Genomic DNA, 20,033 nt, shown 5'->3' on the forward strand with positions numbered 1-20,033 from the left:
CATGGGAAGTCTGTTCTCATGAATGGCGGCGACGGTCTGACACTCACAGCACTGTTCTGCCTGGCCGATCACTTCCGCAACCACAATCCCTCTGTCAGTCACTGTGATTTCCAGGGCACATCGTATAACTTCTACCTGTCTCTCCATGAAGGAGGCTGACGTCTCTGTGGTGCGAAACACTCCGCCTCTGGCTGTACTTGCGCCGTCGTTTTAAACGCTCTCGTTACTTTGATACTGCCACGTGTTTGGGACCAGCTACAATCTCCAGGTGTGACGTCACACACACACTTTCTTGAGATCGAGTGAAAAAAATAAAAGAGTCGTGTGGTGGGTATATATGAACAAAATGCGGAAATGAAGTATTTATTTGACAACTAAACTCTCGATGAGAAACAAGTGATCGACCGGAAAACATGACAAGTTATACGGGGAAAGGGTAAGTCGTCAATTTCCGTGTGCCTTTCATTTATAAAAATATGTCGTGTTTCTAGGGAGTATTTTATACCCTTTTCGCATTAACAACAACACAATCTCCTCTCACGCACAAGTTTATTTGGCGTGCGACTTGGTCGACCCGCAGCCCCTCCGCGTCTCTGATTTCGGTTCATCAAGCTTTTCTAGCCGCGTTTTCACTAACAACCAACCAACAACATAGCGCCTACTTTGTTGTCTCAGATCGTTTTGACCAAGAAATATGTGCCAAATAATTTGAAATGCCCCCCCGTGATTTGAACTCCGCTAGAATAGTGCAGTAGACACGCCAAATGACGTCATGCTTTATTAAACGGGTGTTCTTGTCTCTCCTGCAGGTCGGCTGTCCCGGCTCTAATTCTGTCTGTGGGTAAGTTGTGAAAACCGAGAAATCAACAAAAATAGGAGTCATTTACGTAGAAGAGATTCATTTAATTATCTATGTTCTATTATCTATATTTTGTGTAGTTTTTTTCAGTTTTATTTATTTATTTTTGCCTGTTTGTTCACCCTACTGCAATTAAGTTGGAATCTCTTTGTATTTGGATTTTTGTCTAACACCGTTTAATACAGGACAGGACAGCACAGCACAATACACTGCATGATTGGATGGAATGGATTGAATGATGATGATGATGATGATGATGATGATGATATAGTTGACATGGCAGTGTATTGTTCATAAGAACATAAGAACATAAGAAAGTTTACAAACGAGAGGAGGCCATTCATTAATATCTGAGTGATCCAAGGATCCTATCCAGTCTGTTTCTGAATGTTCCCAAATTGTCTCTTCAGCCACATCGCTGGGGAGTTTGTTCAGATTGTGACGCTTCTCTGTGTGAAGAAGTGTCTCCTGTTTTCTGTCTCGAATGCCTTGAAGCCCAATTTCCATTTGTGTCCCCGGGTGCGAGTGTCCCTGCTGATCTGGAAAAGCTCCTCTGGTTTGATGTGGTCAATGCCCTTCATGATTTTGAAGACTTGGATCAAGTCCCCACGTAGTCTCCTCTGTTCCAGGGTGAAGAGGTTCAGGTCCTCAGTCTCTCAGTAGGACATTCCCTTCAGACCTGGAATAAGTCTGGTTGCTCTCCTCTGAACTGCCTCTAGAGCAGCGATATCTTTCTTGAAGTGTGGAGCCCAGAACTGCACACAGTATCCAGATGAGCTCTAACTAGTGCATTGTACAGTCTGAACATCACTGCCCTTGTGCTCAATTCTACACTTTTGACAATATACCCTAGCATTGTGTTTGCCTTTTTTATTGCTTCCCCACATTGTTTGGATGGAGAAAGTGAGGAGTCCACATAGACTCCTAGGTCTTTCTCATGCGTTACTTCATCTAGTTCTGTTCCTCCCATAGTGTAATTATAGTGGACATTTCTGTTACCTGCATGTAATACCTTGCACTTGTCCACATTGAATTTCATTTGCCAGGTGTCGGCCCACAACTGAATATTATCTAAGTCCCTCTGAATAGCCTGTGCTGCCAAGATTGTATCTGCTGAGCCGCCAATTTTAGTATCATCTGCAAATTTGACAAGTGTGCTAACTATCCCAGAGTCCAGATCATTAATATAGATTAGAAAAAGCACAGGCCCTAGTACTGATCCCTGTGGAACTCCACTAACAACCTCACTCCAGTTAGAAGCGACTCCTCTAATCAACACCCTCTGTTTCCTAGACATCAACCAGTTCATAATCCATCTACTTACATTACCCTGAATGCCTACAGCTTCAATCTGAGAATCAGTCTTTGGTGTGGAACCTTATCAAAAGCTTTCTGAAAATCAAAGTATATCATATCATATGCTTTCACCTGATCTACAGCTGCAGTTGCATGTTCAAAAAATTCTAATAAATTAGTAAGACATGATCTGCCTCGTCTAAACCCATGTTGACTATCTCCAAGAATACGGTTTTCATTAACATGCTCCTCTATTTTCTGTCTAATAATTTTTTCCAACATTTCACAGGTGATGCAGGTGAGACTGATTGGTCTGTAATTTCCTGGCTCAGTTTTGTCCTCTTTCTTGTGGATTGGTTTGACATTTGCTGTCTTCCAGTCAGTTGGCACATCCCCTGTTCTAAGTGTCATTTGGAATATTTGAGTTAGCGGCCTATAAATAATTTCCCTCATTTCTTTAAGTACTGTTGGAAATATCCCATCTGGCTCAGGTGATTTGTTGGTTTTTAATTCTGCTAGTCCCTTTAGTACCTCCTCCTCATTTATCCTGATCTCTCTTAGGGTTTGACTGGACTGATTGTCAACCTGTGGCATGTTATCTATGTTTTCTTTTGTAAAAACCTCTGTGAAATATTCATTTAGAACATTTGCCACATCTTGTTCGTTTTCCAAGATACTTCAATTTTTGCCCTTTATCTGCTTCACTTCCTCCTTTATTGACCTCTTGCTGCTGTAATATTGAAAAAGCTGGTTGCATTGGTTTTAGCTACAAGAGTTATGTTTCTTTCTATTTCCCTCTTTGCTTTCCTGATCCCTTTCTTAAGATCTCTTTGCAGTTCAACATATTCTATGTATTTTGTTTCGTCACCATCCCTTTTGTATGTGCTATACAACATTTTCTTTCTCTTGATATTTTTTGCATTCCTCTATTAAACCATTTTGGCCAGTGTTTTTTGTTCCTCAATTTGCTAAGTTTTGGTACAGATTGCTCCTGAGCAAGTAGTATATTCTTAAAATACACTCACCTAAAGGATTATTAGGAACACATGTTCAATTTCTCATTAATGCAATTATCTAACCAACCAATCACATGGCAGTTGCTTCAATGCATTTAGGGGTGTGGTCCTGGTCAAGACAATCTCCTGAACTCCAAACTGAATGTCTGAATGGGAAAGAAAGGTGATTTAAGCAATTTTGAGCGTGGCATGGTTGTTGGTGCCAGACGGGCCGGTCTGAGTATTTCACAATCTGCTCAGTTACTGGGATTTTCACGCACAACCATTTCTAGGGTTTACAAAGAATGGTGTGAAAAGGGAAAAACATCCAGTATGCGGCAGTCCTGTGGGCGAAAATGCCTTGTTGATGCTAGAGGTCAGAGGAGAATGGGCCGACTGATTCAAGCTGATAGAAGAGCAACTTTGACTGAAATAACCACTCGTTACAACCGAGGTATGCAGCAAAGCATTTGTGAAGCCACAACACGTACAACCTTGAGGCGGATGGGCTACAACAGCAGAAGACCCCACCGGGTACCACTCATCTCCACTACAAATAGGAAAAAGAGGCTACAATTTGCACAAGCTCACCAAAATTGGACAGTTGAAGGCTGGAAAAATGTTGCCTGGTCTGATGAGTCTCGATTTCTGTTGAGACATTCAGATGGTAGAGTCAGAATTTGGTGTAAACAGAATGAGAACATGGATCCATCATGCCTTGTTACCACTGTGCAGGCTGGTGGTAGTGGTGTAATGGTGTGGGGGATGTTTTCTTGGCACACTTTCGGCCCCTTAGTGCCAATTGGGCATCGTTTAAATGCCACGGCCTACCTGAGCGTTGTTTCTGACCATGTCCATCCCTTTATGACCACCATGTACCCATCCTCTGATGGCTACTTCCAGCAGGATAATGCACCATGTCACAAAGGTCGAATCATTTCAAATTGGTTTCTTGAACATGACAATGAGTTCACTGTACTAAACTGGCCCCCACAGTCACCAGATCTCAACCCAATAGAGCATCTTTGGGATGTGGTGGAACGGGAGCTTCGTGCCCTGGATGTGCATCCCACAAATCTCCATCAACTGCAAGAAGCTATCCTATCAATATGGGCCAACATTTCTGAAGAATGCTTTCAGCACCTTGTTGAATCAATGCCACGTAGAATTAAGGCAGTTCTGAAGGCGAAAGGGGGTCAAACACAGTATTAGTATGGTGTTCCTAATAATCCTTTAGGTGAGTGTATCCATTTTCAACTGACTCTGTATCCAGTGTGCTCCAGTCTACCTCTTCTAAGCGCCGCCTTACACCTTCAAGGTTTGCTTTTCAAAAATTGTAGACCATTGTTTTAGACTTGGACCTTGTGTTTTGAAAGAATGCCTCAAAGCTAACCATGTTGTGATCACAGTTTGCCATTGGTTCTCTAACTACTGTCCCCCTGACTCTGTCTTGGTCATTTGAAAAGATCAAGTCAATGCATGCTCTCTCTCTGGTTGGTTCCCTGACAAATTGAGTTAGAAAGCAGTCATTTACCATCTCAACCATTTCTGTTTCTGCTTCTGTAGTCCTCACTGGGCTTTCCCAGTCTAAGTTTGGGAAATTGAAATCCCCCATTATAACAGCCACATCCTTGCTACATGCAGTCCTGATTACACTGTGCAATGCAGCATCTTTCTGAATATCTGAGTTGGGTGGTCTGTAACACACTCCTACCACTAATCCTCCAGATCTCTTATTCAAAAGTTTCACCCACAAAGCTTCTGTTCCATTACTGGGATCTAATACAAGTTCTTCTGCCTCAATGTCATTTTTCACATATAACGCTACCCCACCCCCTCTTCGATTTTGCCTGTCTCTCCTAAACTGTGTGTATCCTTTCAACTTGTATTCATCCCCATCATTTTCTGTAAGCCATGTTTCTGTCACTCCTACAACATCATAGTCACACGCCAGCACTGTGGCTTCCACGTCTAACATCTTGTACCTTATACTCCTGGCATTGAGGTACAAATATTTCAGGACTTTCTTACTAGCAGTTTCCCTTGTTTTTCTTTCCTTAGTGGAACATCTCCCATTGTCAGAGCTCCCTGCCCCCTGTTCATTATCATATTTGAAATTCCTTTTAATTAATATTACTATGCCTGTCTGTTTTGTGGTCTATCACTGTTCCTCTCTCCCCAGCTCTCTCCAGTGCCGTGTCAGTGACAGTATCAGTGACAGTGGGGGACTCTGTGACTCTGCCCTGTGATGGATCAGCGCACACAGACACAGTCCAGATGTACTGGCAGACTCCAGGCAGGCTGGTGTGTGTGTCCAGCTCTGGGAGATGTGAGGCTCAGACAGGCTTTGAGGGCAGAGTGGAGTTTGCAGGAGCCGTGGAGTCAGGCGACTTCTCCCTGACCATTCACAGCACCCAGCTCTCTGATGAAGACCTGTACGAGTGTTTCAGGGTCAGTGCAGCAGGACAGAGCATGTTCCTTGGGAAAGTACGTGTCAGGGTCTTGAGTAAGTACATTTATTATTAAGACTGCCTTTTATACCACTAATTTATTTTATTTAAAAAATAGATTAAATTTGCTTATGAGAGTATTGTGTCTTTTACAAATATAGCAAACTAAACTCGTCTCAGCACTGTATAAACACACACTCACACACACACACACATCCCCACAGTGGTGCCCCAGTGTCCCGGCTCTGCCTCTGTCTGATCCTCAGTCCTCCCCTGTCCTCTCTCTGCAGGCCGTGAGGAGAACACCTCTGTCTCCTATGGGCAGCCCCTGAGCCTCCGTCTGTACAGCAGGGCAGCTGTGACAGTGCAGTTTAACCCTGCGGGCGCTGGAGCCTCTCTCCCAGTGTGTGCTGTAGAGGGCGGCACCGTGACCCCTGACCCTGCATATGGGCCCCGAGTCTCAGGGCAGGAGCAGGAGGTCACACTGTCTGCACTGAACTTCACTGACCAGGGCTCCTACACAGTGCTCGACTCCCAGAGCAGAGCGACCATCAGCACTGTGAACGTCACTGTGACAGGTAGGACAGGGGCTTGGGGGGGGGGGGAGGTAGGTCAGAAGGGTATTGTACATTGCAAGCCTTGTAAGTCACACTGGATACCAACCCTCTCCCCACACACAGCACAGCACACTGCATTACACACTGGCCAAATGGAAAAGGAAATAGATCATTCTCTCTTTATGTTTGGTTACAACAGTGAGTGTGAGCATCCAGTCATACTGCAAAACCAGAGAGAGTGGAGTACAGTGCTGGGAAACCATGTCAAATGCAGATTTGTGGGAGGGGAGGAATCAAGAGCAGAGACAGCAGATGGAAATGGGCTGGATGAGTGTGATGTGCTTTTAGGAGGACGAACTATAATGTCGCCAGTCAGGCGCCGTAGGGCCACTCCTCGGGCAGGGAGGACATCAGCTTGTAGTGGTAACAAGATAAAGTCATTCAGGTGCCAGGAAGGCATTTAAACCAACCATTTAATATGAAATAATACCACATCACCAGGACACACACAAGGCTGTGTGCCCTGACCCGATAACTCCAGCTACAGACCTTACGATGTTGGAGGAGATGTCAGTGTCAGAGGTAATGAACAGCCAGTGCACACAAAGTCCATTTCTAAGTTCTATCGCAAGTTTATGTAAAGGAATAATCTTATGCTTCCCAAAACAAAAAGGTAAATACACAGAAGAAAATCAAGAACAAATAAGCAATAAACTGAATCAAAACCAATCCAAAACAATACAAATAAGAAATACAAAACACTGGATCCCTTTAGACAGACATATGCACTAGTTCTTATGTGGCCATCAATATCAGCATAAAGAGAAACCAAAAAAAAACATTAAAACAAACATAAAAACTTCTAGGATCGCCCGTCCCAATAATACATACGGAACACCACCTCAAAATACAGTTTACTAGAAGAAAAAAAAGAGTCTTTGATTTAGGATAGTGTTTTTAGATGGAAACCGTAAACACATAACTTCATATAAAACAAACCGAAAAATCAATCATTGTATCCTTTGTCAGATGCGAGGTAGAGGACACAGTCACCAGTAGTATTCGATGAATGCAGAAAAATAACAAATAATATTAATTGTAATGATAGTCTCTTCAAAGTAGAAAAATAGTACAAAAAATAATACCGATCAGTCCGCTCTGCTGGACGACCAACCACATAAACGCTGAAAGAAGGTTCTATGGATGAAGAAGCACCCCACTGCTCCAACCTGCTCGAAGGCGATACAGCGGATTCAGCTTCTCTCCTCCCCTCTCCACTAAGTTCCATCTTTTGCCTTTGCGATACAGCAGCCAAAACTTACTTCGGTTGTTGTAACTCAGGAAAATAAATTATCAATCAATCAGTTAATAATTCAACTTCCTTTTATATGTGGGTGTCTTAACGACCCCACATCAATACAAGTAAACCTCACAATCCCATTCAAACCAAGGGATAAACACATGTTTTATATCTGTACTGCTCTACATTTAAAGCCCAATGTGAATATAAATTTGGTCTGTGCAGGATAGTCTCATACCACCCTGTCAAGAGTATATATAAAAACAAATATTTTGGTGGGTAAGCAAGCTTTTGTTTTGTCAAATGTACAATATTGGTTATTATAGTTATTTCTATTTTCTATTTTACACATTGTCTGTTCAGATGGAACCCTTTACCGACACAGTTTCTAATCAGATTGATCCTTTTTCATTTATATAGTAACAGAAAACTGCTGGTACAATAGGGGGCTGTAGTAACAGTGTAGTAGAGTAGTGCTGTAACAGTAGGGGGCTGTAGTAGAATTGAGGGAGAGCGTGTCAGTTGATTCCAGCTATCTTTCTTTCTGTTCTAGACTCTGTTGTCTGGGGCGCTGTGGTTTGCGCTGTGGTTTGCGCTGTGGTTGGCTTCACTGTGATCCTGTTGATCGTGCTGATAGTGTTTGTATGTCGGAGGATTAGAGACAGTGCTGGGGCTGCAGCGATGGAGATGGGGGAGATGAGGAATGGAGCGCCGCACAACAATGAGAACGAACGGACAGAGGAGGGTGTGATCATGCCTCTGATGGCCGAGGCCTCTGTTTGCAGGGGACCTGCCTGACGGGCACAGTGAGTCTGAGAGTGGCAGGAACAGAGGGATGGAGAGAGAGCGAGGGAGGAGGCGGGTTTGGGGGCTTTATTTTGTTTGTTTGTTTATTAGTGGGCTTGTCTTCCAATTTGTAGTAATTTTTAATATATAGACAAACATAACAACTGCCTGCCTCAATATGTAAAACCTAGTGCTTGATAACCTTGTTACTACAGTACCTTTTCAAACTTTGTAGGTATGAAGTTGGTAGTAATTTTGCTCCCTCCCCACTCCACAGTTTTGAACTGTCAGATGTACATGTACAAAACTGTCCTTCCTGAAACTAAACGGCATGACTCCCCTGCTGTTGAGACCACCAACCTGACTGCCATCTCTGCTCCGCTATTGTCTGAAAGTATTCACGCCCCTTCATTAGAAACACTGATTTAAGGTTTGCACACCCCTCCTGGCCCGTCTTCACTCAGGGTCGGTCAGCTGGAATCTTGGCGTTTTTTCTCTCAAGGGCCGAATCTACTTAACAAACTCCAGACGCTATTTTTTTTAACCTTTTTCAGAGTTCTGCTTAATGTTTGCTTATTTATTTATGAATGTATTTATAAATGAGTATAGTTTCATGATTTTATTCAGAATACCTATTTGAAATGAAGGGGTTGTCTATTTTGTGCCATATCTGTTCAGACTGTACTTGTAATTTTACCAGGCTATTCCCCTGGGTGGCATGTGATAGCTATTATAACTAGGATGCATGACTTCTAGTATTCTATATTAACTATATTTTACCTGCACTTCTGTAAGTTTGAAACTGTAATTTGTATTATGTTTGATTTGTAATTTAGTGCAGATCTCTATCTGGTCATGGGACTGCTTTTAATTACTACTTACCTCTTCCAGTGTTATTACAGTCTGTTCGCAGGTCCTTTTTCCCACTGAACCTGTGTATAGATTTGTGTCGAGCTGCTTTGGAAAAGAAACACATGAAGGAGATACATCTGGAGAAAACTGAACCCCCAGTGTCTCGCTGTGTCAGTGTGTCTCTGAGCTCTCATAGTACAGTTACTGGTTCACTCAAGCACTTTTTCCTGTGCTCTGTAACATGTGTTCAAATTTCATTTTGTATGTGTATATATTTATGTGTATGTATTTTTTACAAGTTATTACTGACCAGGTAAAGTTCAGTAAGGCCTTACTGTGATGCTATTCTGAATGTGAATGCTGTTCTGATGCTGAGCAGAATGTGAACAAGACTAGCTATTTTTGAATACCACTACTTGAAGAAAAACTTAATATATTTATGTGGAATTTGTAAAATATAAATTAAAATATATTTACAACGTTATACTTATTTATTTTGAAGTCAATAAAGGAATTCAGGTTCAGTTGCTGTGTCAAAGATCGATTCTTTTATTCAAGCATGCCAGGGAGACGTTCATTGAGGAACTCTCCGAGAAGATCTCCTCAAGTTCAGACTTTACAGGGGATAATAAAGCCGATATGACGTTGTGACAGGCCGCTGTTGAGGGGCTCATGTGCACAGCTGTGTTGTCGCTCCCTCGCTAACGGGCTGCGGACTCACAGCTGCGGGCAATGAGCACCGAGGCGATTGTGACGTCAGCGGCAGCTGTGCCTGTCTATTGAATTCCTCTCCCTCCCGACAGGGCAGCTAACCGGCAAGAAGGACGACTGAGACTTAGAACCATAACTGCCCCGGAGACCCTGTTTTTGTTTTGCTTTGCTTGTCTTACCCCCTTTTGTTTTGTCCCCTGTGAACCCCAATAAACCCCGGACACTACCGGAACCTGGGACTCTCTCCCTTTTTGTGTCCAGCTTTTACAGGCGTCATACATACAGTCAGTCCTACCCTTACAGGAAGATGCATACATTTTCCTTATAGGGCAGCGTGGTGGGGTGGCCAGGAATGGAGGCTCAGAGAGACCACATGTAACGCAAACAACTTTTATTTAATAAATACACAATTAAATGGGCACGAGGACCAACCAAAAACATATACAACACACAACAAAACAGAAGACACACAGGCTGGACCATGTCTTCACTGTGTTTGTTCACTTGTCCATGGGACCGGATATGACGCTCATGGGAGGTTGCGCTTGGACGCAAACGCGCACCAGTACATCGTTCACTGTGGCCGCAAATCCGCGCAGCGTGACGTCACCCTCAGCTGTAAGTCTTTCCTGTTATTATATCTTTAATATATATATATTAAAACGTACAGGGAAGTTTTTAAATCTATCAAACGTATTTATATGTATTAATTGTATAGCTAGGCTTACTGTCATATATCCGACTAATACTAGACGGAAAGGAGCCATTATATATATATATATATATATATATATATATAGCCAGCACCTTAAAGTTAATTTACTGATTTGAACATGATTAAACCAGACAAGATGCGTATAAAATACATAATTTAAGAGCTCATGTGAAACACCGAGGAATAAAGTTTTGGGAAGTTTCACCGAAGGCCCATTTCACGTCATAGTTCACCTGCTATCGTGTTTCACATTGAAACTTTGTATTTGTTTTACAAATTGTAAATCTAATTTCTGTGAAAATCCGTCCATGCGGGACCACATGATGGGTTTTGTAGGTGGCCGATATAACACGAAGGGCAGCGATTGAGTTTAATTGGTGATCAAGTCTGGGGTGCGATACGTGCTCTTCATTTTTAACAATGGGATAATAATAACTGAGCCAGAATGCGTTTACTTCAGCAAGCGCATATCTTTGAGTTGTGTGTGTTTTAAAACCGTGGGGTAGAGTTGGTAAAATCAGTTACTTTTGTATAACATTGCCGTCGTCAATCCAATAAAGCTTTATTGGTAGTAACTCGTTTATTTGAATTGAGTGGGAGTGTGTGTGTAAGTTCTCTAATGGAGTAGAGATGTAGTATGTGATTGAGCAGTGGATGTAGTAGCAGGTCTTTATGCACTGCCCTGTGTGCCCCAGTGTTTCTCCCTTCCCCCTTAATCAGAAATACATCACCAACTTCTACTCACAGCACAAGGCCTATGATCATAACTTGCATTTAAACTCTATTTGCTATGTACTAATTTAAGCCTTTAAACAATCCCCATTTTACAAAGTATACAGTCTAACCCAAAATTAATTTCCCACTCATTATTATACTTATTTGAATTATACACATACAAATAATAATAAAAATACATAGTGCAACACTCCTTCAATGGATTTAGTTCCTAGTTGCAGAATTCCACACTTAATACACTTAAAATAATTTAGAAAACTGTTCTGGTAAAATTAGTTTTGTAGCAATGTGCATTCACAAAATACTGTTCACTTTCAATACTTCAATCGTAATGGTTACTTTATTTAATTGTTACTGTAGTTCATCTGCTGTGTTTCTATAATGTTTTCTGTTCTTTAAACCACTTTCACAATTTAACTAGAGTGGCCTTCTAGCCTGTTGAGCTCCTGTCCACCACGTGTCCACCTGCAGCATTCATGGCTCAAATGTAAGACCTTTTTAAGACCAATCATCAGAAAATTTTAGACCCATTTTCACGACAACACCACCAAACAAATTGTAATGGTGTGACTAGTTCAAATTCAACATAACAATTATTCAAGTTGTATGAATTGTAAAAGAATCAAACATTTTTATGTCACTACAGTACAGGAACACATACAGTACCAGTACAATGATAGTAGTTGATGATGACAAGGGTTATTGTTAAAAAGCTTTAAACAACTTATTATGTATTCAATCTTAACTAATTAAGTCAAAGACAAAATAAAATAAAATCAGCACTCTCATTGGCCTAACTGTAATGTTCTCTCAGTTCACAAAAAACTAAACTTTCATTGTCCACATATTGGTCAAGATAGTAGGTAACCTGTGGCAACTGCTTCAATTCTTCCCACTCTTTTTACACTTCAACTTATAAATCTTTGACCTCCAACAACTTCCCCTTTAAAAAAGTTACGGGGCATCTTGTATACTTTTTTTTTTTTTTAAGACATAAAACCAAGGACTTCACTAGGATTTGAACACATTTGGGGTTCAGCCCCAGGTCCACAATGATGGAGAGTTAGTTAAAATATACTCGGATGCCACCATGTTTTTTGATACCTTAGTCTCCGCAAATTAAAACACTACAAATTGTCTGATACTTGAATAGATTTTTTTTTTTGTGTGTGTGGATAATAGTAGGTTTTTGCACGAACACCAGTAAATACAATTATTGACAAGTCGGGAATGATTTGTACTGGTATGTTTTTACATAGGTCCTAATTACAGACTGAGATAAAAGAAGGATATTCAAATTGTAGCGTGATTTAATGTTGAAGCAAGATTCTTGCCCAGCTCTCCTGACACAGGGGCAGCAAAGGTACCGACCAGATTACTAAACAAATCCCTGGGGTTTTTCTACCAATATCATGCACTTTGGTTAAAGAAAATAATCAGAGTCTATAGCAGAAACTGATGTGGAGATTACAGACCAATCTGTCTCACCTGCATTACCTGTACAATTTTGAAAACTGGATTAAACAGAAAATAGAGGAGCATCTTAATGAAAACCATATTCTTGGAGATAGTCAACATGGGTTTAGATGAGGCAGATCATGTCTTACTAATCTATTGGAGTTCTTTGAACATGCAACTGCAGCTGTAGGTCAGGTGAAAGCATATGATATGATATACTTAGATTTCCAAAAAGCTTTTGATAAGGTTCCACACCAAAGACTGATCCTCAAATTGGAAGCTGTAGGCATTCAGGGTAATGTAAGTAGATGGATTATGAACTGGTTGATGTCTAGGAAACAGAGGGTGTCGATTAGAGGAGTCGCTTCTAACTGGAGTGAGGTTGTCAGTGGAGTTCCACAGGGATCAGTACTAGGGCCTGTGCTTTTTCTAATCTATATTAATGATCTGGACTCTGGGATAGTTAGCAAACTTGTCAAATTTGCAGATGATACTGAAATAGGCGACTCAGCAGATACAATCTCGGCAGCACAGGTTATTCAAAGGGACTTGGATAATATTCAGTTGTAGGCCGACACCTGGCAGATGAAATTCAATGTGGACAAGTGCAAGGTAATACATGCAGGTAACAAAAATGTCCACTATAATTACACTATGGGAGGAACAGAACTAGATGAAGTAACACATGAGAAAGACCTAGGAGTCTATGTGGACTCCTCACTTTCTCCATCCAAACAATGTTGGGAAGCAATAAAAAAGGCAAACACAATGTTAGGGTATATTGTCAAAAGGGTAGAATTGAGCACAAGGGCAGTGATGTTCAGACTGTACAATGCACTAGTTAGAGCTCATCTGGATACTGTGGACAGTTCTGGGCTCCACACTTCAAGAAAGATATCGCTGCTCTAGAGTCAGTTCAGAGGAGAGCAACCAGACTTATTCCAGGTCTGAAGGGAAAGTCCTACTGAGAGACTGAGGACCTGAACCTTTTCACCCTGGAACAGAGGAGACTACGTGGGGACTTGATCCAAGTCTTCAAAATCATGAAGGGCATCGACCACATCAAACCAGAGGAGCTTTTCCAGATCAGCAGGGACACTCGCACCCGGGGACACAAATGGAAACTGGGCATTCAAAATGGGAAAACGGGAGACACTTCACACACATTCAAAAATAGACTGGATAGGATCCTTGGATCACTTAGTTATCAATGGCCTCCTCTCGTTTGTAAACTTTCTAATGTTCAGATGTAAATTATAAAATATGTAAATCTCACCCGGCCGCCCAGTAAAATCAATGTATTTTAAGTAGATGTTTAAATATAGGATCTTTGGTAAAAAGTCTGAGTGCAACACAGATAGTCCGCCATCTTAGGTGATATGCCTGCAGATTGCAGGTTGCTACATCCTGATGCTAATGCTTTAGACCGAATGTAGTTCTCACCTAAAATAAAATAAAAAATAAATCTCGAGTAGTCTGCAGTTTTCTGCTTTAAAAGTGTTAATTTAAATCAGTATAAAATACCGCATTTAGCGTGAGATCAGGTATCTAGCAGTAGATTGGCGTAGCAGTTTCGGTTCCATGGTTAATTTTGACCCGGTAGCAATACTGGCACGATTAGACCACTGACCTGATCCGAGCAATTACTTCCGGGTCAGTTCAGACGGTCTTTTATTTATGTTTTTAATCAAGCATAGAGATGCGTGCAAATTCAGGGTACATATTTTGTGTAATAAGTCTTGTGAGTCATACAATCATATCAAGAATAAAAAGCTACACTGGGTTTTAACCGATGGTAACCGTTTGCAAAATGCAGCTAACAGGAGAATCCCGGAAGACGTAAAGTTTTCAGGACGCAGAGCTGTATATTTATTACAGGATACACGTTTGTGAACCATTTATTGAATATCCATATGGTTAAAAATTTTAAATTAGCATAGATACATTCCACATCTGTACATCTGATTTTCTCATATTGTCGTATTGATGTAATATAATAGCCTATATATCAATGATCATGCTTGGTATTTATTATATTGTTGGACATTAACCATTATTTTAACTCTAAAATGATATGGAATCAAACCGTTCATGTCCTGTAATGTAGGTTAAGGGTTTGTGGCTTAAGCAAGAATACGTAAAATTAAACTTGCACCCCCACCCCATCATTACCCAGACACTGGCGAAGTTCATAAGCGTCAATCCCTTTATCTAAATAGTGTTATTAAATTAGACCTTTATATCGATTTTGTTCTAGATGTCCATCTGTTGCAGAACAGGGTTCACAGTGCCGGACGCTGTGCTTTGAGTGCTATAGTATCACAAACCACCAGAAAAGCCTCCCTTCACTGCGATACCAGTTTCATGTGTTTAAAAAGTCATCATCTAAGAAAAACAAAGCGGCAAATGCAACACATAATATTACCACAAGTACGGGATTGAATGTAATATTATTCATGCTGTCGATAGGCTGTGCAACATAATCACAAATGTAAATCTGTATTGAAGCGTGGCGTTTGTGTCGCTTAATTCCCTCTCAATGGCATGACGCCCAACTTTCAGACACCTCTCGTTATTAGGTTTGTATTCCCAGTGACACCAGTATGGGGGACAAGCGCAGCGGACTTGAAATTGCACTTGAATCAGCCAAAAAGCTACCAAATACACTCATAAATACACACACCTCAGGTTAGTTTTACTCCTGAAGAAGCTGAATCAGGGGTTTAGGAAAATATATATATATTTTTTTTGATTTTGTAAACTCGTTTTAAATGGTCAATTTGAAGTGCCCGCTATGGTAATTTTAAGTTTAAACCAAAACAAACCAAAAATGAAAGGCTTAATCGAGCTCTTTACGCATTCTGTGGATATTTCCCACGTTTATAACTGCTGGCACACAGGTAAATCCCAATACACAGGACGATCAGTGCCTACAGACACTACAGTCATTATGCCACTGGCCGCGCCATTCCTCAGTGGATCCAGAGATCCTACAAGCGAAGATGCTCTTATCTAAATACATGGATAGATGGAGGACCTTGAGCACGAATTATGCTTTAGTCTTCACTTCTCCGGGCTCTCATACACCCTCTTCTTGTGATTTGTAGAAGTACTGTATTACTAACCCTGATAACAACCAATACCAAAAAGATAGGAAAGAAGTGAACATTATTGGGCTGTGAGGCAATGCATTGTTCTGTAAATGATAAATCACCAATTGTTGGAGCAGTTTTATATAGATAAAGAATGATAAAACAATATACCCATAACGCAAATTAACCGGTTTCCTTTTGTTTCTCAGCGCTCTTCCTACAATGGACTGTATTGCTCGTCTTTGGTGTGGACGATGGCTGAGCTTTACTGTCTTTCTGCTCTTGCCAATGAGCCTGCAGGGTGAGGACTTCATCTAATCAGACTCACTTTCTCTGTTCACAGTATCTGGGTATTGCATGCATCGATGTGATTTTGTTAGCAATGTGGGTTGAATCCTGCAGTATGCCACACGAACGGGACTTTCTGACAACGTCTTCATCCATATTATTAGTGTTTCACCGTTCAGTCCTCTGTAGGACAGTCTTGACACTGATCCTGAATCACACTCCTGCTCCTCTTGAAGACATTTCACTGTCACTCACCTGCACCACTAGACTGCAGATGTTCAGGCATCGCTGAGTTGTATTTTTATTTTATTTTTCCTTTTACCTCTGTCCCTCCCAGTGTCCTCCACTCCTGTACCAGTGTCCATGACAGTGGGGGACCCTGTCACTCTGCCCTGTGAGATACCTGCTTCTACTGCTGCTGGAATTGCCGTAAACAACCTTCACATCCAATGGAAAAATTCTAGAGGATCAGTACTGGAATCTGTGTCGGGAAGACTGCACATCGGCCACGAATTTCAAGGCAGAGTTGAATTGTCTGGAAATATTAGCCAAGGAAACTTCTCCCTCACTATTAATAATACCTGGATTTCTGATGAACTCCTCTATGAGTGCTTTTATGGAGTAAACACCCCAAAAATGAAGTTTGTAACAGATGTTTTCCTCATTATCAAAGGTAACAGCTGCTGCTAATTAGGGTTTATTTTTGTATTTTTTTTAATGCTTTCTTACCCAGAGCAACTGTCACCCTTTATAAGAAACAACTCTAGTCAATTAAAGTAAGAATGCAGGATCTTGTTTAATTTAGCAGAATATCCTTTCATTATTAAGTAGTGTGTGTTTCTCAATCTTAATAATTGGCTAAATAATATTTTGTAGCAGTATTGTAAGCACTGTAATGTGTGCATTGTATGTTCGTTTTTGAATAAGATTTTAAGATGGCTTGGTGCATGCTGAATAACCTTAAAGATTATATTGATGATGATGATAATTATAATAATATACAAGCCCCAATTGTGTAGGTCAGGTTAATATGCCCAAATCTGAGAAACCAAGACCTCATCCTCTGTTCCCTTCCTCTCAGTTCGCAATGAGACCCATGGTGTGCAGTGGGGTCAGGACCTCTCTCTCGTGCTGTACACCGGAGAACCAGTGGAGGTGCTCTTTAATGGCACTGTGCTTTACTCAGGGAGCAAAGGTGCGAGTGTGGGGAAGGTCACAGCTCCAGATGAGAAAGAGCCCGGCCCCAGGGACGAGCCGAGAGTGTCAGTGCGGGGTGAGACTCTGATTGTTAGCAGAGTGACAGCAGCTGACCAGGGCCAGTACACAGTGAGGGACAACGGGACCAAACGAATCATCAGCACCATCTCTGTGTCTGTCTCTGAGGAAGGTGAGCTGGGGACTAAAATTTAACTTGATTTTGATTGAGTAGATTTAGTATAATAGTCCTGTTAAAATAAGGCAGTAAATGTTCAGAAGGACAGTCATGTAATGGTGTACCAGGAATATGAATGAATAACACCTCCACTACACACAGCCCTGTCTGCAAGTCCTGCTGACTGTTGGTACATTTATAGACGTAATGAAGCATTACTCTGATCTCTCTGAGGCCTGTGGCTGAAGAACAATTGACAGCCTTTTCAGTTTACAGTGACATTGTCCCTGAAATTGGCCTTTGTTGCTTTCTTCACACACACAGACACAGAAATACACGTGTGTTTGTATATATAATTAGACAGAGACAGGCAGGCTGATGCACATGAGTGTGTTTGTACCTGAGAGGGTCTCTTGTTGCACACAAGGCTGTCTGTGAGTCCAGGTCACTCAGAGGACCCTGCTGTTGTCAATGTGACCACAATGCTGCTCTGTTTCCCTGCAGACCCCAGTCCCTCTGCATTGTTTCCTGCAGCTGTGACTGCTGTCTGTGTCTCTCTGGTAGCTGTGACTGTGCTGATCATGTGTCTGAAGGAGAAGACACTTTTAAAGAAACTGTGCTTGAGATGCTATCCTGGCTATGAGAAGACAGCAACGCATGACATGGAGGCCAACAGCCTGGACTCGGTAAAGAAACACTCCCGTTCCTGTGGACAGCAACCTGCCCCCGGCCCCCCCACACAGCCTGCCTCCAGTTCTTCTGTCTAACTGAGGGAGTGGGAAATTGAGCCAGAGGATGGACGAAGCCCACCAGAGTGTGAATTGGAGAAAAATCCTCTTTCCCAGAAGTGAATGAAGATGAAAAGGACAATTGTCTAGCAGTGCTGGAGCCAGTGGCTCCGCTAGAGCAGGAGTGAGAGAAACAGTTATTCCTCCCAGTGAACTCCGCCGCCGCTCAAGATGACAATGAGGCACAGGACTGGCCGCAGTGCCAGAGCTGCAGTGGGAGGAAGAAACATTCCGGAGTGCGACGATGTCCTCCTCTTGATTATTGGGCTAAGGAGCTACCTGAGAGACCGGGGCAGGAGAGGACCCGGAAGAGGTGCCGCCCGGACTGGAGAGCCCTATGCAGTTGCTGTGGGAGGGGGGGCTCCACCGTGTCCCTGACCTCCACTCGGCTTGGCTTGGCTTGGCTTCCTTGGGTGTCTGCACCATTCATCCCTGGTGGGGCGTCCTGGTTGCAGCTCCAGGGACTGCGGAAGCCGAGCCTGGTCGACCGTCCTCTGCCTCATTGCTGCAGGACACCTCCTCTGCCGCCCTGAACGTGGCTGGGGTCATCCTCCGTGATCCCCACCCCCAGCTGCCGCCCCCGTCTGCCTTCCTGTGATCGCAGGGATCCAGCTGCCCACTGTTCGCCACCCATCGACAGCGACAGTCGCCTGGGCTTTGCTCTTCCCTGCTTGTTTTATTCATTTAAAATTTTGCACACTATTTTATTGTGATTTTATTGTGCTTTTATTATTACTTTAATATTTTAAAATGTCTGTAAAACACTTTTATTCAGCCATTCTTGCAGGTGTGCAATTATCTTAATTTAAAGTAGCCTATATTTCTTAGCAATAATATAATAATTTTGATTTGCTTAAACCCTATGTATGTATTATGTGAAAAAATATGAATTGTAGCGGTTAAAAGCACATTAATTGAAAACAAATGCATTTGATCATTATTATAAACACATTCAGTGTAGTTTAGTGTTTTAAGTACAGAATGCCACTTTCTTTATATTTAGTTTTTTGATTATATTTATATTATATATAAAACTTACACTACTATTAAAGTACTACTACTGCTATCCAATGCCCACTGTCCTCCTTTTGGGGTTTGTATCCTGTTTTTGTATCTTTGGCCTTTTTATCCTGGTTGTTTTTCTCTGTTGGCCTCCTCCTGGTCACTTACCTCACAGACCATACTGGGTCACAAAAGGTGGTGACAGCGTTCACGCCATGTCCTCCTCATGCATCTGAAGTGGGACCCTGCAGCACCCGTGTTTGCTGCTGCCAGACTGACTGCCGACAGACCGCCCAATGCAGGATAGCCCGTCCTCAGGTCAGCCTGGGGCACAGGTGTAAACGTTTGAGTAACGAATGCGAGTTAGTCTAGGTGATTGTCTCAGTGCTTAGTGAAGGAGAAATTAAATGCACATGAAACCAATACATTCATCAATCCAATAATCAAATAAAACAATCGGTGGAAAAAATATAAAAACCCATAGTAATAAACAAACATTATAGAAATTGGAAAGAAATATAAAGAAACAACGCATAATAAATAATTAATTGAAATTAAGGGTGAGTCACGGCCCCATCTGTGACAATTGCTTGCCTGCTCTACCTGTAGAATACATGTACACCTGTAGTGCAAGAGTGGAAGTGAGGCTGGGGGGGAAGGGGCACCTCTGCCTGGGGGCTGGCATGCATGTGAGCTGGAAACAACAGTCTTCTGCTAAGAGATACATAATAAAAGAGTTAAAGCTCACTCAATACTATTGATCTATAGCAGACAAAC

At 41.9% G+C, this 20,033-nt stretch overlaps 1 protein-coding gene across 2 annotated transcripts; it reads left to right on the forward strand.

Moving 5' to 3' along the window:
• Nucleotides 1–231: 231 nt before the first annotated feature.
• Nucleotides 232–19,273, forward strand: LOC136771365 (uncharacterized). 2 transcript variants are annotated; one of them, XM_066723636.1, is made up of 9 exons: nucleotides 232–436; nucleotides 810–841; nucleotides 5,333–5,656; nucleotides 5,891–6,178; nucleotides 9,899–10,424; nucleotides 16,016–16,107; nucleotides 16,432–16,767; nucleotides 17,176–17,481; nucleotides 17,971–19,273. In XM_066723636.1, exons 1-5 carry the CDS (start codon nucleotides 414–416, stop codon nucleotides 9,925–9,927), a joined length of 696 nt encoding a protein of 231 aa, XP_066579733.1. In that variant the 5' UTR covers nucleotides 232–413; the 3' UTR covers nucleotides 9,928–10,424; nucleotides 16,016–16,107; nucleotides 16,432–16,767; nucleotides 17,176–17,481; nucleotides 17,971–19,273. The 2 variants fall into 2 exon arrangements, with proteins under 2 accessions (XP_066579733.1, XP_066579732.1); XM_066723635.1 differs by lacking the exons at nucleotides 9,899–10,424; nucleotides 16,016–16,107; nucleotides 16,432–16,767; nucleotides 17,176–17,481; nucleotides 17,971–19,273 and adding an exon at nucleotides 8,011–9,880.
• Nucleotides 19,274–20,033: the final 760 nt, after the last annotated feature.

Source organism: Amia ocellicauda, chromosome 15 (assembly GCF_036373705.1).
Source record: "Amia ocellicauda isolate fAmiCal2 chromosome 15, fAmiCal2.hap1, whole genome shotgun sequence".
Taxonomy (NCBI): domain Eukaryota; kingdom Metazoa; phylum Chordata; class Actinopteri; order Amiiformes; family Amiidae; genus Amia; species Amia ocellicauda.

Coding starts and splice junctions, on each gene's coding strand:
- LOC136771365 (XM_066723635.1), top strand. CDS start 414: ATGACAAGTTATACGGGGAAAGG. Junction 437..809: donor ACAAGTTATACGGGGAAAGG/GTAAGTCGTCAA, acceptor TCTCTCCTGCAG/GTCGGCTGTCCCGGCTCTAA. Junction 6,179..8,010: donor TGTGAACGTCACTGTGACAG/GTAGGACAGGGG, acceptor TTTCTGTTCTAG/ACTCTGTTGTCTGGGGCGCT.